Here is a 21,704-nt window from a genome sequence, read left to right as displayed (position 1 = left end):
TGACAGCCCTAATTGTATCTTGAATGGCAAACACTAGCTTCTGTAGCTTTATCTTAATTTGGTTTCTGTACAAGCCTTCTCATCATCACATCCCTAAGCCACAACGAGCGTGGGTCGTCGTTGAAGGAACATGCATGCATCCCTTTTCATCTTCGGGGATTCAATATTTGATGCTGGAAACAATAACTACATCAACACCAGTCTGCGGGCAAATTTTCAACCATATGGTGAAACCTTTTTTAAGTATCCAACGGGAAGATTTTCGGATGGTCCTCTAATTACAGATTTTATAGGTAACATCAATATACTTTACAACTACATATAAAAGTTTAGGAATATAATTGGAGAGTGAAAATAACTTTACCGTAATATTTTGTTGTTACAGTTGAGTACGCAAAACGTACTACCTACTATTCTACCGTATCTACAACCCGGCAACCATCCATTTACATACGGTGCAAACTTTGCATCTGCAGGAGCTGGTGCTTTGGTTGAAACTAGCCACGGTTTGGTATGTGACGTGTGATGTTGCACCTATATATGTGGTTCTCCAATTAGCTTGTTCTATAATCATGTAAATGATCTTAATTAATTGTCATTCAGAAAGCCATACGTGTGTAAGGCTATATAAAAATCTCATAAAACTTGTCTATACTTCTTAAAAAAATGTTTATTTGGTCTCTGTACCTTGTTTCAGGTGATAGACTTTAATTCTCAGCTTTCATATTTTGAGCAAGTTGGTGAATCATTGAGGAAGAACTTAGGGGATGAAGAAGCCAAGACTTTAATATCAAAAGCTGTTTACTTATTTAGTGTCGGAGGGCCGGAGGCAATGATTACTCGTACATATTCGTGACAATTAACTCCAGCATCCTTCAAACAAAATCTCATAGGAAATTTGTAGGAATGGTTTTAGGCAACATAACTGCAGTGGTCAATGTAAGCTTTTAGTACTCCAATATAAATAGGATTAATTTCAGTTTACTCCCTTGAGGTTTGCGGGTGTCATCATTTCACCCCAAAAACTCTCAATTTCACTTTTTTACCCCCTGAACTTTCCAATTTTTGTCTTCCGTGCCCAATTTCTCATTTTCCGTCCAAATTGGAAGTTAAGTCTGACTATTTGACCCACTTTGAGGCTAAAATGGTCATTTCAAGGCAAAAAAACAAAAACCCAAAAAAAAAAAAAAAACCTTTCTCCTTCACTTTCGGTTTCTCTTTCATCTCCAAATCTATCTCTCTCTCTCTCTCTCTCTCTCTCTCCACCTCCCTCACGCGCCTTGCCGCTACCAACTCCTCTGACCCCTCCCCTTCCTTCGAGTCCACCTCCGCCTTCCTCTCCTGCTTCTCCATCTCCAAGTCCTCCGTCAACTCCCAACTCGCCCAGTGCCGACTCACTGATCCCACTCACATCAAACCCTTCCTCGGCCAAATCTCCGCCTCCATCTCCAACCTCGAGAAGCTCGTCACTGAGAACTCCTACTTCTTCCCCTCGTACAAAGTCCGATCGTCGCTGAAAACGATCTCCGATCTGAGGTGAGTAAAAGTAAAAGAGACCCAGAGGAGTAGGAAGTGTTGGGAGAATCGTATGAATTAGAAGACTCTAGAGTTGGTTAGTTAAGTTCAGGTCTGTCTCTCTATTTATCTCTGCAGAAAGCCAATAAGTAAAAGTAAGAAGAGAGTTTGAGTCGTAGGGAAGCATTGCCGATCTTTTCTGTTCTGCTCTGTTCTTCAATTTCGAATCTTTACTAGGATTGATTGCTAATCAATGTTTTTTGCTTGCCAATTTGGACTCTGGAGTCTAGAATCTCATCTGGGTTTTATCTGTTTTGGGTGATTTGGGATTGGGTTTCTGGGGTTTTGTTCTTTGGTGGGTTGTGAATTTGGTTTATTGGGTTTTGATATTGGTTATTTCTGCGCTGAGATTTTCTGTGGATTATAGAAAGGTTGGAACTGGGTTTCCTTGTTTTGTTCGTCAATAAATTTGATTTTTTGCATTTGTTATCTTCTATAGCAAATTACCATTAGGTACAATTTCAGCACATATATTACCATTAGCTGACCTTTTTTTTTTTCATATCCCTTGCGGTACTATTGTTGATCCATGCGCAGGCCTTAAGCCCATGCGGCCTTTTCCTTCCACTTTTGAATTGGTTTCTATTAACATGTAAATTACCAAACTGACCTTTGCAGAGTTAGTGTGATTTAATATTACTGACCTTCAATATCATTCTGAAGAATACTTCATTCTTATCTTTGTTCTTTTCTTTGATTGTATTGTTTCTCTCTAGAGTTCAATTTGTTAGCTAATAAGGCATTCTACATCTACATATACTGAATAGTTGAATGTGTCAATAAGCTCAGTTTTCTTTGCTCATAAATCAATCTCTTCCTACCTATTACATGAAATAGAGAATTGATCAGTAACCAAGTGTTTCCAGCTTAAGCTGAGAGAACTGATAGATATAAGTAGAATAATAGGATATACAAGCTCAAAATTTGATCATGATCAACAATGTTCAACTTGAAGTCATATAACTTTAAACACTCATCTAATAGAGCTGAACATATAATCCCCAAAATTTCTTCAGCTTTCCTAATCTTCTTTTCGATTGTTGTTATGTAGGAGTCTAAGATAGGCCAGAATGTATGCGAGTTGAATTTATATTGTATGTAATTAGGTCTCTACGCTCTTGTCTTCTTCCTTTCAGTTGTTGTATATCCTCTTCTTTAATTGCAGCAGCCTTTCTCTTTTGTCTTTCGTTTGAGTACTTGTTGCCCCTCCACAAGTGCTTTGCCATTGCGATTAATCTATATACATGATATGCTAAAATATGAGTATTGACCCTCAGTAGAACATCTTTATGAAAAAATATTGACCCTCAGTAGAACATCTTTATGAAAAAATATTGACCCTCAGTAGCTTACTCATTAAATACTGACCCTCAGTACTTTATTCATTATCCATGTATCTAATCCTATCTATGCTGTGATAGAAAAGGAAACAAAAAGAAACACAGCATCAAGCATAACAATCACAAACTAGTCACACATGTTGCACCAAACATAGAGGACAAAAAAGGAACACAAGCCAACTACTCAAAAATCAAATCTTTAGTATAGATGTTCAAATTTCAATCAAGATGAGCTCTTTTTCTTAGAATACAAACAGAACTGAGTAATAGTCAAGCAAAGCTGCACACATGTTTCACCCAAAGCAAGCAAAGCTAAGAGGCTTGAACACAAAGCAAAGGAATGTATCAAAAACTATAGCTATTGACCCTTAATAAGTATATTGACCCTCAGTAACTTATAAATTTCTTAGAATGTTTATAAAATGGCATCAAATTTAAAGTTAATGACCCTCAATAGGCTACTTACCCTCCTCAATACACAATCATGAGGTACAAAGATAAGAAATATAAAGAAATCATATCATGCATCCCACATGTCAAAGCAATGAAACATACATATGCTAGAAATCAGCAGCTTTAATGAAATTCTGAAGCTATTGAAATACATTCAAAGAATTGACAAGATGACTATATATATCTGGCTGAGCTAGCTAAATTCATAAACAGAGGCATGCCTTTGCATCAATGTAGATTTCAAATAGGAAACCCAACTTGCCGTACAGAAAATTACTACTAAGATTGCATAAAACACAATGAATGCAGCATGCACTCAGTTACATTACATCATTCCACTCAAGCGTATACCACTCACTATTTCAAACTAATTCTATAGAGAATTGGGCTTTGTGATTGGCGCTACTGATCCTCAATAGGCTATTGTTCCCAAATAGACTACTGACCCTTAATAGGTTACTAACCCTCAATAGGATTAGTAAGCTGGCTTTTTCCATAGATGTACTGAAGTTTATAAATTCTTCCACAACTCAACATACATATATAGCCTATAAGAATGCAAACAACCTAGTCACAAACAAAAGACCAGAACAAAATATTATCCAAAACTAGAAGTTGTCTATACATCAAAATGAAAATCAATAGCAACAAGAATGAAATAAAAAAGCAGAATAAAGGTTGATAATTCTTCAAGAAAGATGATATGATTGTCAAAATATCATTGTTACAGAGCGTTATCAAAAGATAAAAAAAAAAAAGAAGGAGAAAAATTACTCTCAGTAGGATACTGACCCTCAATAGGATTAGTTCCATATATGTACCTCTAAGACAAAAAAACACTCAGTGCTTCAATTTTCACCTACTAAATAGATGATAAACTCAAATCCAAGACTATAAATTTGATAACAAATCACAAGAATTAGTATACAAACTAAAATAATCAACCGACATTTGAAACCCTAACTTTTTATGGATAGCATGAGCAAAAGAGATAAAGAGATCTGCAAAATTCATCAAAAATAGCACAAAAAATCAGAGGCTATAACTACTGACCCTCAGTAACTAGAAATTTCTTAGGTTACTAACCTTTAAGGCATTAATCTAAGCTGCTTACCCTCAATAGGCAACTGACCTCCAAGCCCTAACCTCTCCGCACCTAACATCCCAGCCCAACCTCGCCAGCCCTAGGTTCGCTGCACCGAGCTTCGCCGCCTCCCCTCACAGCACCGCGCCTAACTTTACCGCCCAGCCTCTCTGCAACTAGCTTCGCTGCCTCGCCGTCTTCAAGCCCCGGCTTCTCCACACCTAGCATCCCAGCCTAGTCTCGCCGCGCCTAGCTTCGCTGCACCGAGCTTCTCTGCCTCGCCTCACCACGCCTAACTTTTCTGCCCAGCCTCCCGCGCCTATCTTTGTCGCCCAACCTCCTAGCTTCATCGTTGACCCTCATCGCCGAGTTTTGAGAGGCCTAGTTTCGCCTTCTTTCTTCGCCAGAATGGAAGAAAGGTTTTGATTTTGGGAGAAATGGATTGGACGGGTTAGGTTTTGGGAGAAAACATAAAAGAAGATTGTGGCAATTTTCGTAATTAACTAGAAGTTGCTGTGCCCTTTTATTTTTGTGTAGACGGTGTAATCACCGCATGGGTTACAAATTTTGAATCTTGCTTGTGGTAATAAACTATAGCCCATTGTAGTTATTTGTAAAAAGCTCTATCTTCTAATGATTATGATTTTGTTACTACTGTGTTTTCTGTGAATCGAGTGATTGAGCCTTTAGGAAATTGTGTGCCTTTAGTTTTTGGGATTGTATGCCCTCTTCATAATTGTTCAGTTCTTTTAAGCGTTCACTTATTAGGATTCTGGTGAATGACGTACTGGGAATGTTGCAATTAGCAAATTTGTTGTTTCTTATTCCATTTCTTGAGTATGATGAAAATGACAATCCGTGAGTCTTTGTTTCTGATTCCATTTCTTTTCATTCTCAAATTTGCAATTGGAGATTATGATGGGAATGCTGCAAGTTCAGTCTCGGAGCAGTTTTCCCAACTAAATGAATGTCGAGGCTGGTTCTAGTGGCAATGCTTTATCTTCTGAGCTCATGGATCATGGTCGTTGCCGGCACGGTGGTGGTAAGCGGAGCATGGAATGCAACGGTGACAGTGGGAGGAGAAATGGTTTTAGGGAGAGAGAGGTCGAAACTGTTTTTTTTCTTTTCCTTTTTCTAAATTTTGAATTAACCATTTTAGCCCTCAAAATGGGCCCCATTATCGGACTTAACGTCCAATTTGGACAGAAAATGAGACATTGGGCATGGAAGACAAAAATTAGAAAGTTCAGGGGTAAAAAAGTGAAATTGAGAGTTTGGGGGGTGAAATGATGACACCTCCAAATCTCAGGGGAGTAAACTGAAATTAATCTAAATAAATAATTCAATTTCTCATTTTATACACATGGTACTTGCTAATGATAATTGATAATAAATTAATAATAGAGTAAATAATTTCAATGTGCCAAGAAATATACAATAAAGGTCCTGAAATTTTGGGTTTTTTAGCCTTGATCCTCTTGGTTGTTTACCATTCTGAAGAGCATTTGAGAAGGGAGAAAAAGGTGAATGCTTTGAAGAGAATACACCGTATGTAGAAATCCACAATAAAGCACTTCCCAAACTTCTTCAGAAGCTACAGACTGAACTCAAGGGATTCAGATACTCACTTTCCTACTATAATGAGTTTCCGAGAGATAGGATAAATAACTCTTCTAAATATGATACATTTTCATTTTCTTAGTTACATATCATATATATATATATATATATATATATATATATGTTTGTTAAGTTTATGATATGCCTATTACCTCTGACAGTTATTGGGGTCTAGTAGCTATCTAATTACCATTATATTAAATGTATTCAGAGCTCTCTTTTTTTAAGGAGGTTAGCTCATTGTAATCCTATTTTGGAAAACTAAGGTTTTGAGGAGGGAAAGGTAGCATGTTGTGGAAGTGGTCCATATAGAGGAATTTTCAGTTGTGGAGGCGAGAGAGGTACCAAAGAGTATTATTTATGCCCGGTTGCAAGTGAATATGTCTTTTTTGACTCTGCTCATCCAACAGAAAGGGGTCAATCAACAATTTGCTAGGCTATTCTGGAGTGGAACTCCCAATTGCACTGCTCCTTACAATCTCAAAGAACTATTCGAATGATATAGTTTAATTAGCTATCAATAATGTCAATCTTTTTGTGAGGGTTCTTTTGAATTAAGCAGCATTAGGCCAAAATAAACCCAATAACTTGATGTTAATGAGATAATCTGGTGCGTAATTTAGATATCAAATAAGGCTTGACAGTGTGAGGCATGGTGTGGGAGCTAAAATGTAACGGAATTTTAATTATATATTAGATCGTGTGATAATATTTTCTTTACTAGCTTTTGTGTGTGTGTGTTCGAGAAGTCTATTACCTAGTACATATAGACTTGTGAGGAAGCTAGTTTTACTTAATTGGTTTAAACATTTTCGGATGAGACCTCATAACAATCAATGAATCTCTTTTTATGTTTGAGTCCTAATCATAGGATGCATAGCTTAAAATAGACTAGTTAATCAAAATGTAAGTTATCATATTTTAGTATGCAGTGGAAATGAGACATCTTCGACAGTGTCATCAGTTCTAATGTAGCAGCTGCAAATTGATATTTATATGCCTTGGTCAATAAGCTCATGTATCATTCTGCTCAAGTATGCAGACATTTTTTGTTAGAGATAAGTGTAGCAGAATCAAATCCAATATATATAAACAAGATGGAGTAGCTTTAATAATCGAGCATATTTAGCTTAAGGTGAGAATATTTAAGGACAATGCCTTAATAGCTCCTACTATCAAAACTTTTAACTAAGGTTGAACTGAGAATGTTGTACAAAACCTATTCTTATAATCACATTAGCTCTTGTTCAGCGAGAAGGTTTCCTTGTAGCATGAGGTGGTGAAGCTAAAAGCTCAAGGTCTTAGACTGTGATTAGTCTTTTGACACCTCCTACTCGTGGAATATATATCTTTATTATATGTTAGTATATTGTAAGTATGTGATCTTGATGATCAAGTTATATCTAGATAAGACCATTCATGTCAATCAATTCATAGTGCTTGGTGATTAAGTCATTAAGTGATAGGTTTTGACAAACACATCTATATGCAGATTTTATTATAATTGTTTTGCTTGATGGCTAAGAACCTGACTAGTATAAATAACAGCTATCTACTTGATTCATATCCACACTACAATGAGAGCAATAGAACGACAGAACGTGAGTGAGGGAGATATAAAGAAAGGAGTATAATAGAAAGAAAGAAATAAACAGAAAGGAAAGGAAACAAAAGAAAAGAGATACTGGGAGAAAGAGAAGGATATGTGAGAATAGAGAGGGAAGAAGAGGAAAGGAAAGAGGTAGAAGAAAGAGAAGGGAAGGCATGATTACGAAGATTAGTTTCGGAGAATTAGATTTGGGATTCAAAGGTTTGTTTCTAAAATATATTTCTATTTCTATGGAACTTTGCTAATGTGTTTTTACTCAGTTCTCATCTAAGTTGGCTTAATGTTTTCCACAGTTAATAACTAAAGTGATTTTCAAACAGAATGCAAGCATAGAAAAAGATTAAGATGATAAGAAAGTTGGCTTTCTTAAGGTGGGTTTCCTAAGTAAATTCTTGGGTTGCTGTTTGGGTTGGAATTCTTATTTTGACTTAACAACAAGAGATTAGAGTGATCAAAGAACCTATATGCACCAATTTAACAACCTTAGACTGAGCAGTAACCTATATGCACCAGTTTGTAGGCATTGGAGAAAGCTAGAACAAGTTTATGCATTATAATCATTTAGTTAACTTTGAGCAACCATATCTTTTGATCTAGACCTTCATTTTAGAAACATTTCCATGTCTTGAAAGTTTATAATGTAAGCTTGATATCTTTATAGTTTCGTACAATTTCATTAAAAATTCATTGGTTAAGTTTGAGGCTAAAAACAGACGTCTGCGTTCTGTAAATCAGTTTTTCTGAGTTTTTGACCCAGTTTTATTTTTACCAAAAACTGTATGTTTCGGTTGGGTATTTGAAGTTATAGTCTTCATAAAAGTTTCAGTAGACATCTTGAAGATCATTTCAGAATTGGAATCTGATAAAAATAATTTTTCTAGATTAAATTATGATTTTTTGAAGTTGAGGGTCTGCATCAGGAAACTCTGCAATTGTCACAATGTTTCTGTTTGTTCTGTTTCATTTGAACAGTACGTTATCTATATTCAAACTTGTTTAGGTCGACCACAAACTGAACATAGATATTCTTATCTTTTCAACAAAACTTGTGACACCATTTTCTAAATTCATTTGAGATACTTATGTCGTTGTGAAATTGGCTACCCATATCTATTTTTCGTCACAACAAATCTGTAAGACATTTTGGTTGGTCAATTAGCACTTCAAATGAAATCTAAATGGCTTGAGATTTTAGGTACCATTTTCTTAAGACATAAGCTCGATATTGAGGATTGTTCTTAAGGCAGAATCATAGCTTTGTGTTTAAAATAAATTATGTGCTTATGCATAGGAAATGTGAATTGTGCTTGAATATTTACTTTTTATGCAGGAACATGTATCTATACAATAGCTTGGAATCCAGGTAGGGGGATTTGGGGAACCTCTACTCAACTGTATTGTATGCATATATGTTGCTTGACATGTTTGTTATGGAATGAATGCATATTTGATGCAATTACATTGTGAAGTATATATTATTAATTGATGCATCATCCACTGAGTACATATGAAGTATAAGGGTGGCAATGGTGATATCTGTAATGCTATTGGTAGAAGAAAGTTTGAAATAATATTTTGTGTAGTTGAGTCTATAACCTCAGCAGGTACCAGATCCCAAGTATGCCCATTTTTAATGTGCAATTAGTATAGGGATGGAAAGGGTAGTTCGGGACTGGCAAAAGGGGCATGGACAAGATGACTAACAAAAGAGGGCTAGGGGATTGATTTTGGGTGGGGGTTAGTTCATATAGTTGAGTGCTCTGAGTCACCTTTGTGGTAAAATACATGGTATGGGACATGTACGCTCAATTTATTCTGCTGTGTGAATTAACGGGAATAGAACATGCATTCATGCATACCATATGATGACTGTATGGTTATCGTTTGTTTGAAGAGGAATAGCTTCCTCCTTAGCTACAGTCTTGCAAGTTATTAAACACAAGAACTATGAAGATTAGTGATCAAAAGCAATTAGAGTTAGTTAGAGGTTTGCATATGTAAGATCATTATTCCGGAAGTGAGTACTCTTAGTGATCTTGAGTTGGATTTATCCTTATATCGAAATGAGAAGTCAATTCCATTAACAAAGTGTCGATTTTATTTTCTATTCATTTATTTTTATTTTTACTCACAACTCGGATTTCGGGAAAATATTATTTAAAAAAATTGACCCGGGTTCAGGGTGTGACATAAAAACACATTGCGGTGAGAGAATTTGGGGGGTTTTTTGGATTTGGGTTTCTGGAAAATGGGTTTGAAGGAGGTTTTGGGAGAAAATGGCTAAGAGCTGGGATTATGCTTGAAGGTTTGAATGCTTGATTGTTGTAGGTGTTTCTAAGTTTTCTGGGTTTTGCTTGATGATCATTCCAGTTCCAAGTCTCTCCCTTGATAGGCTCAATTGGTAGGTGTTCTGGTGGCTCAGAGCCTTTAGTTTTTTGGGTAAAATACTTATTCTTCAACTCATATAGGATTTCTACCCTAAAATCTGGGGCTTACTTGAGAATCATGTCTTGGGAAAAGGAGAAGGTCATTGTAGCGGTTGACAAAGGTAGCAGCAGAAACAGCTGCGGTGGCACAAAACCTGGAATGAGGTTAATGAGGATCGGAAGATCAAGAATTGTGAGCTCATCGTTTAAGGAAGAAAATGATATCCCTCTACTAGTTAGAAAGTTTCTCCTTTGCCAGCTAACAGGAGGAATCAATATTTCTCAAAAATATTTGGGTTTGAGCTGTGTATCTGACTGCTACAGGGAAAGAAATCGAAGCTAAAAGAAAGATAAGGGAGGCCTGGGCTGTCTATTTTCTTTGGGTTTTGAGTCTTCTTTGGGCTTTGAGTTTTTAAGGAAAAATAGGTGGGCCCAAATCTCATATTCACCAATTCACTATTGATTCAAGTTATTGGGCTTGGATATCGGGCTCAAGACTGAGACCACCAACGACTCTAAATCAATAGATGAGTGTTATGTGTTTCTGTAACCTTCCACACCATACCCACTTCTGCAAGCCCCAAAAAATGCATGGATGTGGCTTGGGTCCACATCTAGGGTGCGTTTGCTTGGCGGGTTAAAGTCGAGAGACGAATATAAAAGTCTATAAAATTATAGAATTTTATCCAAATTGCGTGTTTATGCTAGTTTATATTGTGACGACATATTAATTTGTCGTATGATTTTTCAGGTATCAACATTAGCCCCCTTGATTATGTGGATTGCTTGAAGCATGAAACAAGCCACATAATCAAAATGAAAAATCAGCCCAGTTCGTATTTTCTAAGGTGAGTCAGCGTGAGAGACCCACTTTTTTTTTTTCATTTCTTTTCTCTTCTCTTCTCTTCTTCTTTTGAGCAACATTGCATTTCGTGTCTTATTCCCGCTTAAAGAGTGTCGAGTCCTTCGCTTTCTACTTGACAATTCAAGCTTGGGTTTTCTAAAAATTCCAGAGATTGTTGAACCCATGAGTTTTGGGATTCAAGGTATTCCCTTCTTCTCTTTCGAAACCCTAAAATTTTCCTCTTTTTTTTTTTTTTTTTTTCCTTCAGCGTATAATCGTTGCGTTCCTCCTTTTACTGCGGGGAATTGCAGTTTTTCTTCTATTTTAGGGAGTTGCCTAGAATCTTACACCTCCTTCAACTAGTGGCATTGATTGCGTGATTCCTCTCATCTCAAGTAATCTTGAATCCTTTGGACTTATTGAATTGGGCAATTCTTACTCTTCCATGTTGAATGGCTTATGCGTGCAGATGCGTTATGGGTGATTGGAATGTCTTGTGATGGTCTGAGAGAATTTCAATATTGCATCAATCTTTGCTGCTTTTTTGTTGTTGTTGTTGTTGTTTGTGTTCAGCTTCCTCTAATTGCGATTATCAACTCTGTGTTTTTTTTTTCGTCATTTGCCTATGGTCATTCTGCCTCTGTTGTGACCTTTAATTGACTTCATTTGTGCTTCTGCTTTTGCTATCTGAACATATTGGCTTGGCGAGCTGCATCCTTGCTTTAAACGTTATGAGTTGTGATGCAATTCTATAGAAGATTTCATAATTGATTTGAACTGATCCCTGGTGCAATGAACTTTATAACACCAATTTGTCATCCTTAATTTTGTTGTTGCGCTTCGCTGCATAGCATCCTTTTTTTTTTTGGACTTAGTTTCCTTAGAATCACCGCAGCTAACTCTCTTTACGCATGCACATGTATATGTATGTATCATATCCGTGAAGCATGTATTATAGAGAGGTATGCAGTTTTGGCTTGAGTGTTTATGTGTGTCAAATATTGCTTGAGATTGTTGGATAAGTGTGTGCTTAGAGTTTCTCTTGAAAACACAGTCCCATTGCCCATTCATCTCACCTTTTTATTTATTTATTTATTTATTTTTGTTGCTGCAACATATTCTTGCAGAAGGATTTATGATTTCCCATAGGCATGACACATCTTTTCCCTTTTCTTTCATAGATTCAGTTTCTTGGAATCACTGTGGTTGACCTTCCCTTTTTTTTTTTTTTTTTTTTTTTGTTGCATGTGTATACATGTGTGCACGCATTGTGCATGTGTATAAGGTAGGTACTACGAAAAGGAAAATGTATGCGACCTTAGCTTGGGCATTTAATATGTGTATCATGCATTGCTTGGAATAGGCATGTGTATGCTGTATGCTTGGAGTTGATCAAGAATAGTATTTTTTCGTCTGTTCGTCTTGCCCTTTTTTTTTTCTCCTTGCATGGGCTGACTTAATAGGATATATCACATGCCACATCTTGGCTTGGCTTGTGCACTGCTTGACTGCCATTATTCCTTTTTGGTGTATTGCGATTTGTTCTTTGCTTTGGATTGCTTGTGGCTTCGCACGGCTTGTTGTTCCTGTTCTATTTTGCATTGAGGAGAACAGTTGCATGCATCGGTGTGCGGGGCAGTGTTTGCTTGGTTGTTATAATTTTCTTGAAAGCAATGCATCAATGATGAATTTATCATGACATATTATAGTGATGTGACATATTTTGGCATGGTGTTGCATGTTTTGTTAACGTATGATTATGCTTGGCATTTTGTCTACTAGTTGCTGCTGGATATGAGTTACCATGTACTTGTGACGACCTATACTTTTAATAATATTTAAAAAAAAAAAAAAAGATATAGTGAATATTTTATTTTAGCTTGAGTATTAATTTATATTCTTAATTATGGGTGTGTGTATATGTATAATTGTTTTATGGGGTGATAAATATAAATATATATACACACACATCACCAAGACGTGTTGTTTAGATATATATAAGTATATATGCTATCTCTATATTTTTAGACCAGCCTATTATTTTTTTTATTTTTTTTAAAAACCCAAGTCAATTTTAAAAGCCCAAGACCAATTGATTTATACTTATGTTGGATGTCGTTTAACGACAAACCAATCTCAAAATCTTCTTGTCTGCTATCTTCATCGTCTTCCTCCCCTATTTTGATTCTCTTTGCAAGCACCACTCCACCTAAAGTAAAGGATTAGGACCACTACGATAGACCACCCATATAAGATTAATCTTAGAAGTCGATGTTGCTGAAGAGCCTTGGAGGGTCAGTTACCAGAGTTGTGATTCATCAAAGCTAGTAGCAAGAGGTGGATCCCTAGAAGCATGTGGTGGAGACCTAGAACCAGGAGGTGGCAGTCCTTATCGAAACATAGAGGAAGCTGATAGTGTTGGCATCCAAATCTACTCTCTGTTGTGCTTATCTAGAATTAAAATCTGACCTCTTTGCCATACACTATAAATATCCAGGTTTGTTCTACTTTCTTTATTGAGTTCCCTATATTTGTTTTTACAAAAAAAAAAAAAAAAAAAGGAGTGAGAGAAGGAGAAATTTTGAGACTAAGGAGGAACCTGAGAAATATAAACTAACTTCCGAAACAAGGTAGGGGGATCTGGGGAAACCTCTATTTAATTTGCTTGGTTGCTGTGTTGCTATATGTGATTTCAGTTATGAAATTTGATTGATGGATGAGTTAATGGGTGTTATCTGTTGTTTATCATATTGTTTCATTAGCATGTTCATGAAGTCTGAGGCATGGTTTTGATAGAATAGAATGGGAATGAAATATGTGGGAGTATTCTTTTGTGTAGTTGAGCTTAATCTGTAAGGATCAAATTTCAGGTGGGCTAATAGAGCTGTACAATTTTGGTGATCGAGATTAAGTAAGATGACTAGCAAAAAGGGAATCATGGTTTGGGTTAATTCATATGTTATTTCATCTGCAGTCACCTCAAAAAGGTAAATTACATGGTATGGGACATGTAGACTCTTGGTGTCTTAGCATGTGAGTTAATAGGGTAATAGCAGAAAATAGCATTGCATACATCCATGTGTTACTGTTTTGATTGTTACTGGTTAGCCTCCTACTGAGCTATTGATGCTCACCCCTATCAAATATTGCATGTACTGAATATGAAATTTAATTTTCCCTTTTGAAGAGCTTGTGATTAATGTGAAGGAAGTGTGAGACTTGTTTGGTTTAGTTTCCTAGAATAAGAGCAAAGGTTGCCAGTTTGTAGTTTGCCTTTGAAGTATAGGTTTGAAATTTCTGTGGGAATAATGAACTATCAAGAAAGTTTGTACTGTAATCCATATAATTGTGTTTGTTGTATTATAATTTTTTTTTCTCCATAATCCATGCTATGTTCATTGATTCTGTTATGTCTTTTAATTGATTCTATGTTCTTTGATTTGTTTCATTATGTTCCAGCTCTTATATTTAAAATTCATTGGCTAAATTCAAGGTAGAACAAAGGTTTGCAAATCTAAAATTGTGTTTATGAGCTTTTGATGCAGTTGCCTTTTTACTGAAAACTATACATTTTGGTTGGGTATTTGAAGTTAGTGTCTTCATAAAAGTTGCAGACTTGCAGTAGACATCTTAAAGATCATTTCAAAATTCGAATATATTGAAAATGATTTTCCTAGAATTAGTTATGATTTTTCAAAGCTACAGGTCTGTTGCATGATTTTTTTAAAGACAGCAGCACTGTCATGTTCTTGGTATTTTTTTACTAGCTTTCTATTCAATCATGCTTGGAGGCACCAGCATTTCAAAACTAGACATCCCCAGGTTTCAAATGAAATGAATCTTTTCCTTTTTGGAATTCATATAAAGGATTTATGTCACCATGAATTTAGCTTTTTGCATTAGTAATTTGCTGGAAAGGCAACTTGGTTATTTCTTTCAGTACTTCAAATCTGATTCAAATGGACTACGATTTTTCTTTATTATGTTTCTATTCTTTAGTACAAGTCATACCTTCAACTCAAAAAAAAAAAAAAAATCACTGAGTTGGGGTGTGACAGTACTAGAGAACCAATCGCTATTGCTCACAAGTGTTACATCTTCTTTTTGTGCAGGAGGAATTTCCTTTGTTTGCAATGGCTCAAGCGCCCGAGTCTTCCCAGCCTATTGAACTCTGTGACCACCACTTCTCGCTGGATGATGGTCTTACATCTTCTTCCACCACAGGGGATTGTGAAGGTAGCTTAGAGGAGGCATCTCGTGAATTTTCTAGGCACTATTCTTGGAAGCCCTGACTTTGCCTTTTGTTGCACACTTGTCACCCTTCTCCATTCTTGTAACTGTCAAGTCTACCTCAGAATCATCCCCACCTTTGCCACCCTTGAAGTACCAACCACACGCTCTACACCATTCGACTATACTTCAGTGTAGATAAGGTTAAGCCTAGACATGACACCCATAACGGTATTACTGCAGAGCAGCCTCTTGTTCTCGTTGTTTGCCTTCAGATGTAACCTAGTACCACCAGTCTTAATAAACCTTCTGAACTTGCACTGCTGCAGCTCTCAAAATCTCAAGAATGTTAACGTAGGAGAGCCAACACTGTCCTTTTTCGCAAAATTATCATAAAGTATACCACTGCAAGAAAAACCGTCTGTTCGAGTGAAATCCATGATGCAATCCCCAAGATGTCCACCAAAACATAGATGTGATGGCACATCTGGATGGATACCAAACTGCCTCTTAACTCTATTAGGGGAATATATCTCCATCGTAGAGTCAAAGAAATCACCATATGCCAGCATGGACTGCGCACTAATGGCTAGGAGCACCTCGGTGGATCCCAAGAATGGTGATGAATTACCTTCCGGATAGAAGAAAGAAAGTACCTGGAAGCCGTGAGCACTAAAATACGGCCTGAAATTGAAATGTCCAATGTCATCTATGATAGCAGGCCTAAATGCACCCTTCTTGACTTTTCTTTTGACCATCTATAACACAATAGTAATCCTACTAAATTGAAATCTCTTTTGCCCCCCCTTTAGTTGGTGAAAAGACTCAGGGATTAGAGGTTCCACCACTAAGCCTTTAAATCACTCCCAGACAAACACTTGAAGGAAGAAGCTAGATGTGAAAGAATGAATACCATACTACCCCGCACATTCCCTATCATCCTTTGAAATCTTGTCAAGCTTCTTGTATAGATGACTAAGGAAGATGGGAGCAAGCGAGAAACAAGCACCGGCTGCTAACATAATGGCCAATGGGAAGACTTGCTGCTGCACATTCTCGTAAGGGAAATCCACAAAGATAACCTACTCAACTAGTAAGCAAACATAGCTTCCACCCGGTAGCCAGAATAAAAAACTTCACCCCGCTTAAACTTGCCTCCATTAGTTGAACCCCAAAAGTGTCTCACCCAATTGCAAAAACGAAACACTTCTTTGGAATTATAAGCACATTTTCTCAGAATCTGTAGCTTCTTCTTTTGTGCCTTATCCAACTCTATCTTGAAGGGATTACCATCTCCAACGATCAGGATTCTCATGGTATTGCAAACATCTTCCAAAGAAGGAGTAAATTCCCCCCAAGAGCAGACAAACGTGTGGGTCTCAAGACTCCATCTCCGTGTGACATGACGAAGGAAAATGTCGTCTTTGTAAATCTCACAAAAGCCTGAAATGGACAATGAAATCTTTATTCCAGCTCCAATAAGGGTATCTTCAAACTTTTCTCAGTTGTACCTCAAAGCTAACCCATTCTGGCCAACCTGCAGTGGTCCTTGCGGGATACCGAAAACATATGGGCACTGCAGGGTAATTTCCTTGCTCAATAAACAACCTGGATATGGACTTGGGACAAACAAAGTGCCCAGAAAATTCATATCCAGGTTGCTTATTGGGCAAGAAGAGTACCCTACAATGCCTATATGTTTTTGGTATCCCGCAAGGACCACTGCAAGTTAGCTAGAATGGGTTAGCTTTGAGGTACAGCAAGAAGAGTTTGAAGAGACCCTTATTGGAGCAGGGATAAAGATTTCATTGTCCATTTCTAGCTTTTGTGTGATTTACAAAGACGACATTTGTCTTCGTCATGTTGCACGGAGATGGAGTCTTGAAACCCACACATTTGTCTGCTCTTGGTGGTTATTTACTCATCTTTGGAAGATATTTGCAATATCATGAGAATCTCGATTGTTAGGGACGGTAATCCCTTCAAGATAGAGTTGGATAGGGCGCAGAAGAAGAAGCTACATATTTTGGCAAAAGGTGCTTATAATTCCAAAGAAGTGTTTTGTTTTTGCAATTGGGTGAGACATTTTTGGGGTTCAACTAATGAAGGCAAGTTTAAGCAGGGTGAAGGTTTTGATTCTGGCTACTGAGTGGAAGCTATGTTTGCTTACTAGTTGAGTAGGTTATCTTTGTGGATTTCCCTTATGAGAATGTGCAGCAGCAAGTCTTCCCATTGGCCATTATGTTAGCAGCTGGTGCCTCGCTTGCTCCCATTTTCCTTAGTCATCTATACAAGAAGCTTGACAAGATTTCAAAGGATGATAAGGAATTCGTGAGGTAGTATGGTATTGATTCTTTAGCTTAGCATCTAGCTTCTTCCTTCAAGTGTTTGTCTGCGAGAGATTTAAAGGCTTGGCGGTGGAACCTCTAATCCCTGCGTCTCCTCACCAACTAAAGGGGGGCAAAAGAGATTTCAATTTAGTAGGATTCCCATTGTGTTGCAGATTGTTCAAAAAAAAAGTCAAGAAGGGTGCATTTAGGCCTGCTATCCTAGATGACGTTGAACAATTCAATTTCAGGCTGTATTTTAGTGTTCATGGCTTCTAGGTACTTCATTTCTTCTATCCGGAAGGTAACTCATCACCATTCTTGGGATCCACCAAGTTGCTCCTAGCCACTAGTGCGCAGTCCATACTGGGTAGGGTGATTTCTTTCACCCTATGATGGAGATATATTCCCTTAATAAAGTTAAGAGGCAGTTTGGTATCGATCAGGATATGCCATTGCATCTATCTTTCGGTGGACATCTTGGAGATTGCATCATGGATTTCACTCAGACAGACGGTATTTCTTACAATGGTATACTTTCTGATAATCTTGGGAAAAAGGACAGTGTTGACTCTCATACATTAACATTCTTGAGATTTTGGGAGCTGCAGCAGTGCGAGTTCAGGAGGTTTATGAAGACTGGTGGTACTAGGTTGTGTCCAAAGGCTACCAACGAGAACAAGAGGCTGCTCCATAGTAATATCGTTATGGGTGTCATGTCTAGACATAACCTTACCTACACTGAAGTATACTCGAATGGTGTAGAGCGTGTGGTTGGTCACCTCAAGGGTGGCAAAGGTGGGGATGATTCTGAGGTAGACTTGATAGCTACAAGAATAGATCTAGAGGGTGACAAGTGTGCAACATAGGGCAAAGTCAGGGCTTCCGAGAATAGAGAAAAAAAAAAGGGAAGGTTGGTCGCTTTAAACCTAAGGTGGTAAAGTATTGCATCCCTCCTCCAGTAGTCAAAAGTGCCTTTGGTGTTACAGTGATATTGCCATCGAACTTGGCTGATGGAAAAAGGAAAACTGCTTCTAGCTCGAGGCCGAATAGAGCTACTAAGAGAAAGGTTACACATGATGCCTCAACGGTTGTCCTTAGGAGCAGTTCTCGTGTCGCCAACATGAGTTTTTCTTACCCTAAGCCGTCTGTTAAAGGTGCTGTTTATATTGATCTTAGTGACGAGCAAAGTGATGACAGCAAGGGTAGCCCCCTTGGTGATAATGTCAGTATATATGAAGAGAATGATTCTGGTAATTTTGAAGAAAAGACCTACGATGACTGCAACCAGGTACTTTTTTCTGGCATAACCTTCTTTTCTTCTTCTTCTATCGTTCGCTTTATTTTATTTTTTTGGTTGCGTGATGTATGATTTTCTTGCTGTCTTTCTTTCCTCACAGGCTGAATCCCTTGAACATGAGGATAATGAAGATCAGGTGCGTTGTACATGCTTGAGGATTTTGTGTAATTTTGTGTGAGGATATTTGCTTCTTTGCGTGTTGTTATATGATCTTGGCAGTTGCTTTTGGTATGGTGTATGTGCTTGCAAAATGATTTGTTGTTTTGCAGGACAATCCAACTGCAACTTTGATGGAGGAGGATAACTGCGGTGATAGCCAAGTATCTAATCAAACTCGGGCTTTTGTACTCTTGCATGAATTTTTTTTTTTTGGTGTGTAAAGGCTGATTTGTTACCTCACACAATGCTCATGCTGCTATCTCAATGGAGAATCACGATTATAATCTTAGTAGAATACGTGACTAAGGCTTATTGCATGTTTTTTTTTTTTTTTTTTAGCATTCCCCTTGCATGTGACTTGTTAGGTAGCTGGTGCTAATGCTCTAATGAAGGAATCTGCAGTAGATGTTGGTCCTTGTGAGGATGACCGTAACAAGCAGGTGCGCAAAATTGTGAATTGGTATAGCATTATCTGGTGTTGACTGCAGTGTGTTTAGTATTGCATTGTTTGACATTCTGCTTGTATGTGACTTGTTAGGACATTGGTGTCGATGATTTGTGAAAGAATTTGCTGCAGATGGTGGCCTTTGCGAGAATAACCATAATGAGCAAGTATGTAGTGTTCTAAATTGTTGTTGACTGCAGTGTGTTTAGCCTCCATGTTTATGTGGAGTATGGGAACAAATAGACATAATCCACATAATCAAGTTTTTTTTTTTGTGTTGCGAGTTTTGCATATTGTGTTCAAATCCTGCTGCGCGTTTCTCATGAATCTTTCTCTCTCTTTTTATTTTTTATTTTTTATATATTTTTTTATTTTTTTTATATAGGATGGATTGGTTTTGTTGAAAATTGGAGGAACATCATTTGAGCCCCACCTCCTTGAGATAGCACCGAGGGACAGCAGCGTTGTTGCTGCAAACTTGGTTAGTGGAGAGACTCCGTTTTGCACTACCTCAACTTGTTTTCTGGCTCCTAACCTAGATAAAGCAGAAAGGGTGTTAAAAACTGATTTGGAGCTACGGTTCAGAAATTTTATTGCTTATATTGACATTGAGGATTGCTTGAGCGACACTATTGACGATATTGCACGCCCACTGAGCAGTATTCAACCTTCTTTTGAGGGTGGAAAAGTTTCTTCATAGTTTGTGGTTCCACTCACTAAGTTTTATGAAAGGTACGATGGAGGTAGCTTCTCTAGCTTGTTTGCAAAGAGAGAGTGCCTGTCAGAAACAAAAATTGATTGAGGAGTTTGGTTATGTGTTGTATAGCATGGAGATTGAGGAAGTGAAAAATGAGGTGACTTTTTTAATCTGGAGGGATGCATGCCGTGACATTATAGATTGGGGGCTCAAAGTCGACTTTATGCTTGACCATTTGAAGCAAGCTACTAGGAATTTCTTTGGTTACATGCTCAGGCTTAGTGGATCAAAGAGTAGTTGCAGGGAGATTCGTTAAATGGAGGAAGGTGTATCCAAGTTGAGGAAAGAGCTTTCGCATCTTGAACAGCAATTAGGAAAGGCGCAAGAAGACTTACGCACTAGACTTGGTGATGGCATTAGCTCAGATAGCATGGTTTGCGTATTAGAATCTTCTTGGGTTCTTCAAAGCCATGCAACTCATGGCCTGTATTAGTTTTTCTTTATGACCTTGTCAAACTCCTTTTTTTTTTTTTTGACTTGGAATGGAGATTTTGTCATTGCTAATGCAACCTTGGTTTGATAAATTCTCTCATGACTTTGCATTTTTTCTTTTGTAGGTGTAGGAAGGATGGATGAGAGAGATGTTCTTTTATAAGTTCTTCATTTCTTTGCTGGAAGTAACATCACCATGGTGGTGTGTTTACACAAAAGCTCTGGAATTGAAGTACTGAAGAAGCAATTCTTGTAGAAAATAAAACAACTGAAATTGCAGGATTAGCAATAGTAGAGTTTCAACCATTTGCCATTAATGGGGCTTATGAGAATTCTATCGGCGATGGAGGCAAGCACATAATAGCCACTGCTGTGAGACCCTTTAATGATGAATGGCCCTTCCCACTAAGGTACAAACTTTGAAGGGCTTGAAACTTGCTTTCTCACCCAGCCGACTGTTCTAAGCACAAGGTCACCTTCCTTAAAGGTTCTTTCTGACTGTCCTGTTGTAGGCTTGAGTAACCCTCTTGTGATATGTCACCGTCTTTTCTTCAACTTGCTGCCTTTGTTCATCTGTTGCTTCCAAGTCTATGAGCCGCCAATAAGAGCAAGATTTCGTATCCCATTCTGTGTCATTTACTGTCAGCACTCTAGCTATTGGGACTACTAGTTCTACTGTAAAAACTGCTTCAGATCCATACACCAGTGAGTAAGGGGAGAAACATGTAGCAGTTTTGGGTGACGTGTGGTAGGACCATAAGGCATCTGGAAGATGAGTACTTTATCCTTGCTCATACTCGAACACCATCTTACTCAAAATTCTTCGTAATGTCTTATTTGTAGCTTCTGCCTGGCCATTTCCTTGAGGATAATAAGGAGTAGACTTGCGATGCTTGATCCCATATCTTTTGAGCATTTTGCTGACATCTTGGTTCACAAAAGGGGTTCCATTGTCTGTGATAACCTTGTGGGGGATCCCATGTCTGCAAATAATGTATACCCTTATGAAGCTACACACCGCAGCTCTTGTGGCTTTGCAAAGAGGAACGGCTTCCACCCACTTTGTAAATGATTCTGTTGCTGTGATGAAACGAGGTTGACGA

The 21,704-nt window shown here is 37.7% G+C and overlaps 1 protein-coding gene across 1 annotated transcript; it reads left to right on the top strand.

The window, feature by feature from the left end:
• The first annotated feature begins 11,278 nt into the window (after positions 1-11,278).
• LOC112200853 lies at positions 11,279-20,112 on the top strand. Its single transcript, XM_040518711.1, has 8 exons — positions 11,279-13,448; positions 13,822-13,938; positions 15,064-15,187; positions 18,498-18,799; positions 18,909-18,944; positions 19,078-19,128; positions 19,333-19,407; positions 19,798-20,112. The coding sequence occupies exons 3-8, from the start codon at positions 15,085-15,087 to the stop codon at positions 20,110-20,112; spliced, it is 882 nt and encodes a 293-aa protein (XP_040374645.1). The 5' UTR covers positions 11,279-13,448; positions 13,822-13,938; positions 15,064-15,084.
• Positions 20,113-21,704: the final 1,592 nt, after the last annotated feature.

The sequence above is a fragment of the Rosa chinensis genome, chromosome 4 (assembly GCF_002994745.2).
Source record: "Rosa chinensis cultivar Old Blush chromosome 4, RchiOBHm-V2, whole genome shotgun sequence".
Classification (NCBI taxonomy): Eukaryota; Viridiplantae; Streptophyta; class Magnoliopsida; order Rosales; family Rosaceae; genus Rosa; species Rosa chinensis.
Note: the sequence above shows the minus strand (reverse complement) of the source record. Positions and strands in the feature narration are given on the sequence as shown.

Bases quoted from the DNA above. Each gene is read 5' to 3' on its own strand.
- LOC112200853 (XM_040518711.1), top strand. From the start codon at position 15,085: ATGGCTCAAGCGCCCGAGTCTTCCCAGCCTATTGAACTCTGTGACCAC. The intron at 15,188-18,497 runs GTAGCTTAGAGG...TTGGTGTTACAG, and splicing joins CACCACAGGGGATTGTGAAG to TGATATTGCCATCGAACTTG. The intron at 18,800-18,908 runs GTACTTTTTTCT...CTTTCCTCACAG, and splicing joins CCTACGATGACTGCAACCAG to GCTGAATCCCTTGAACATGA.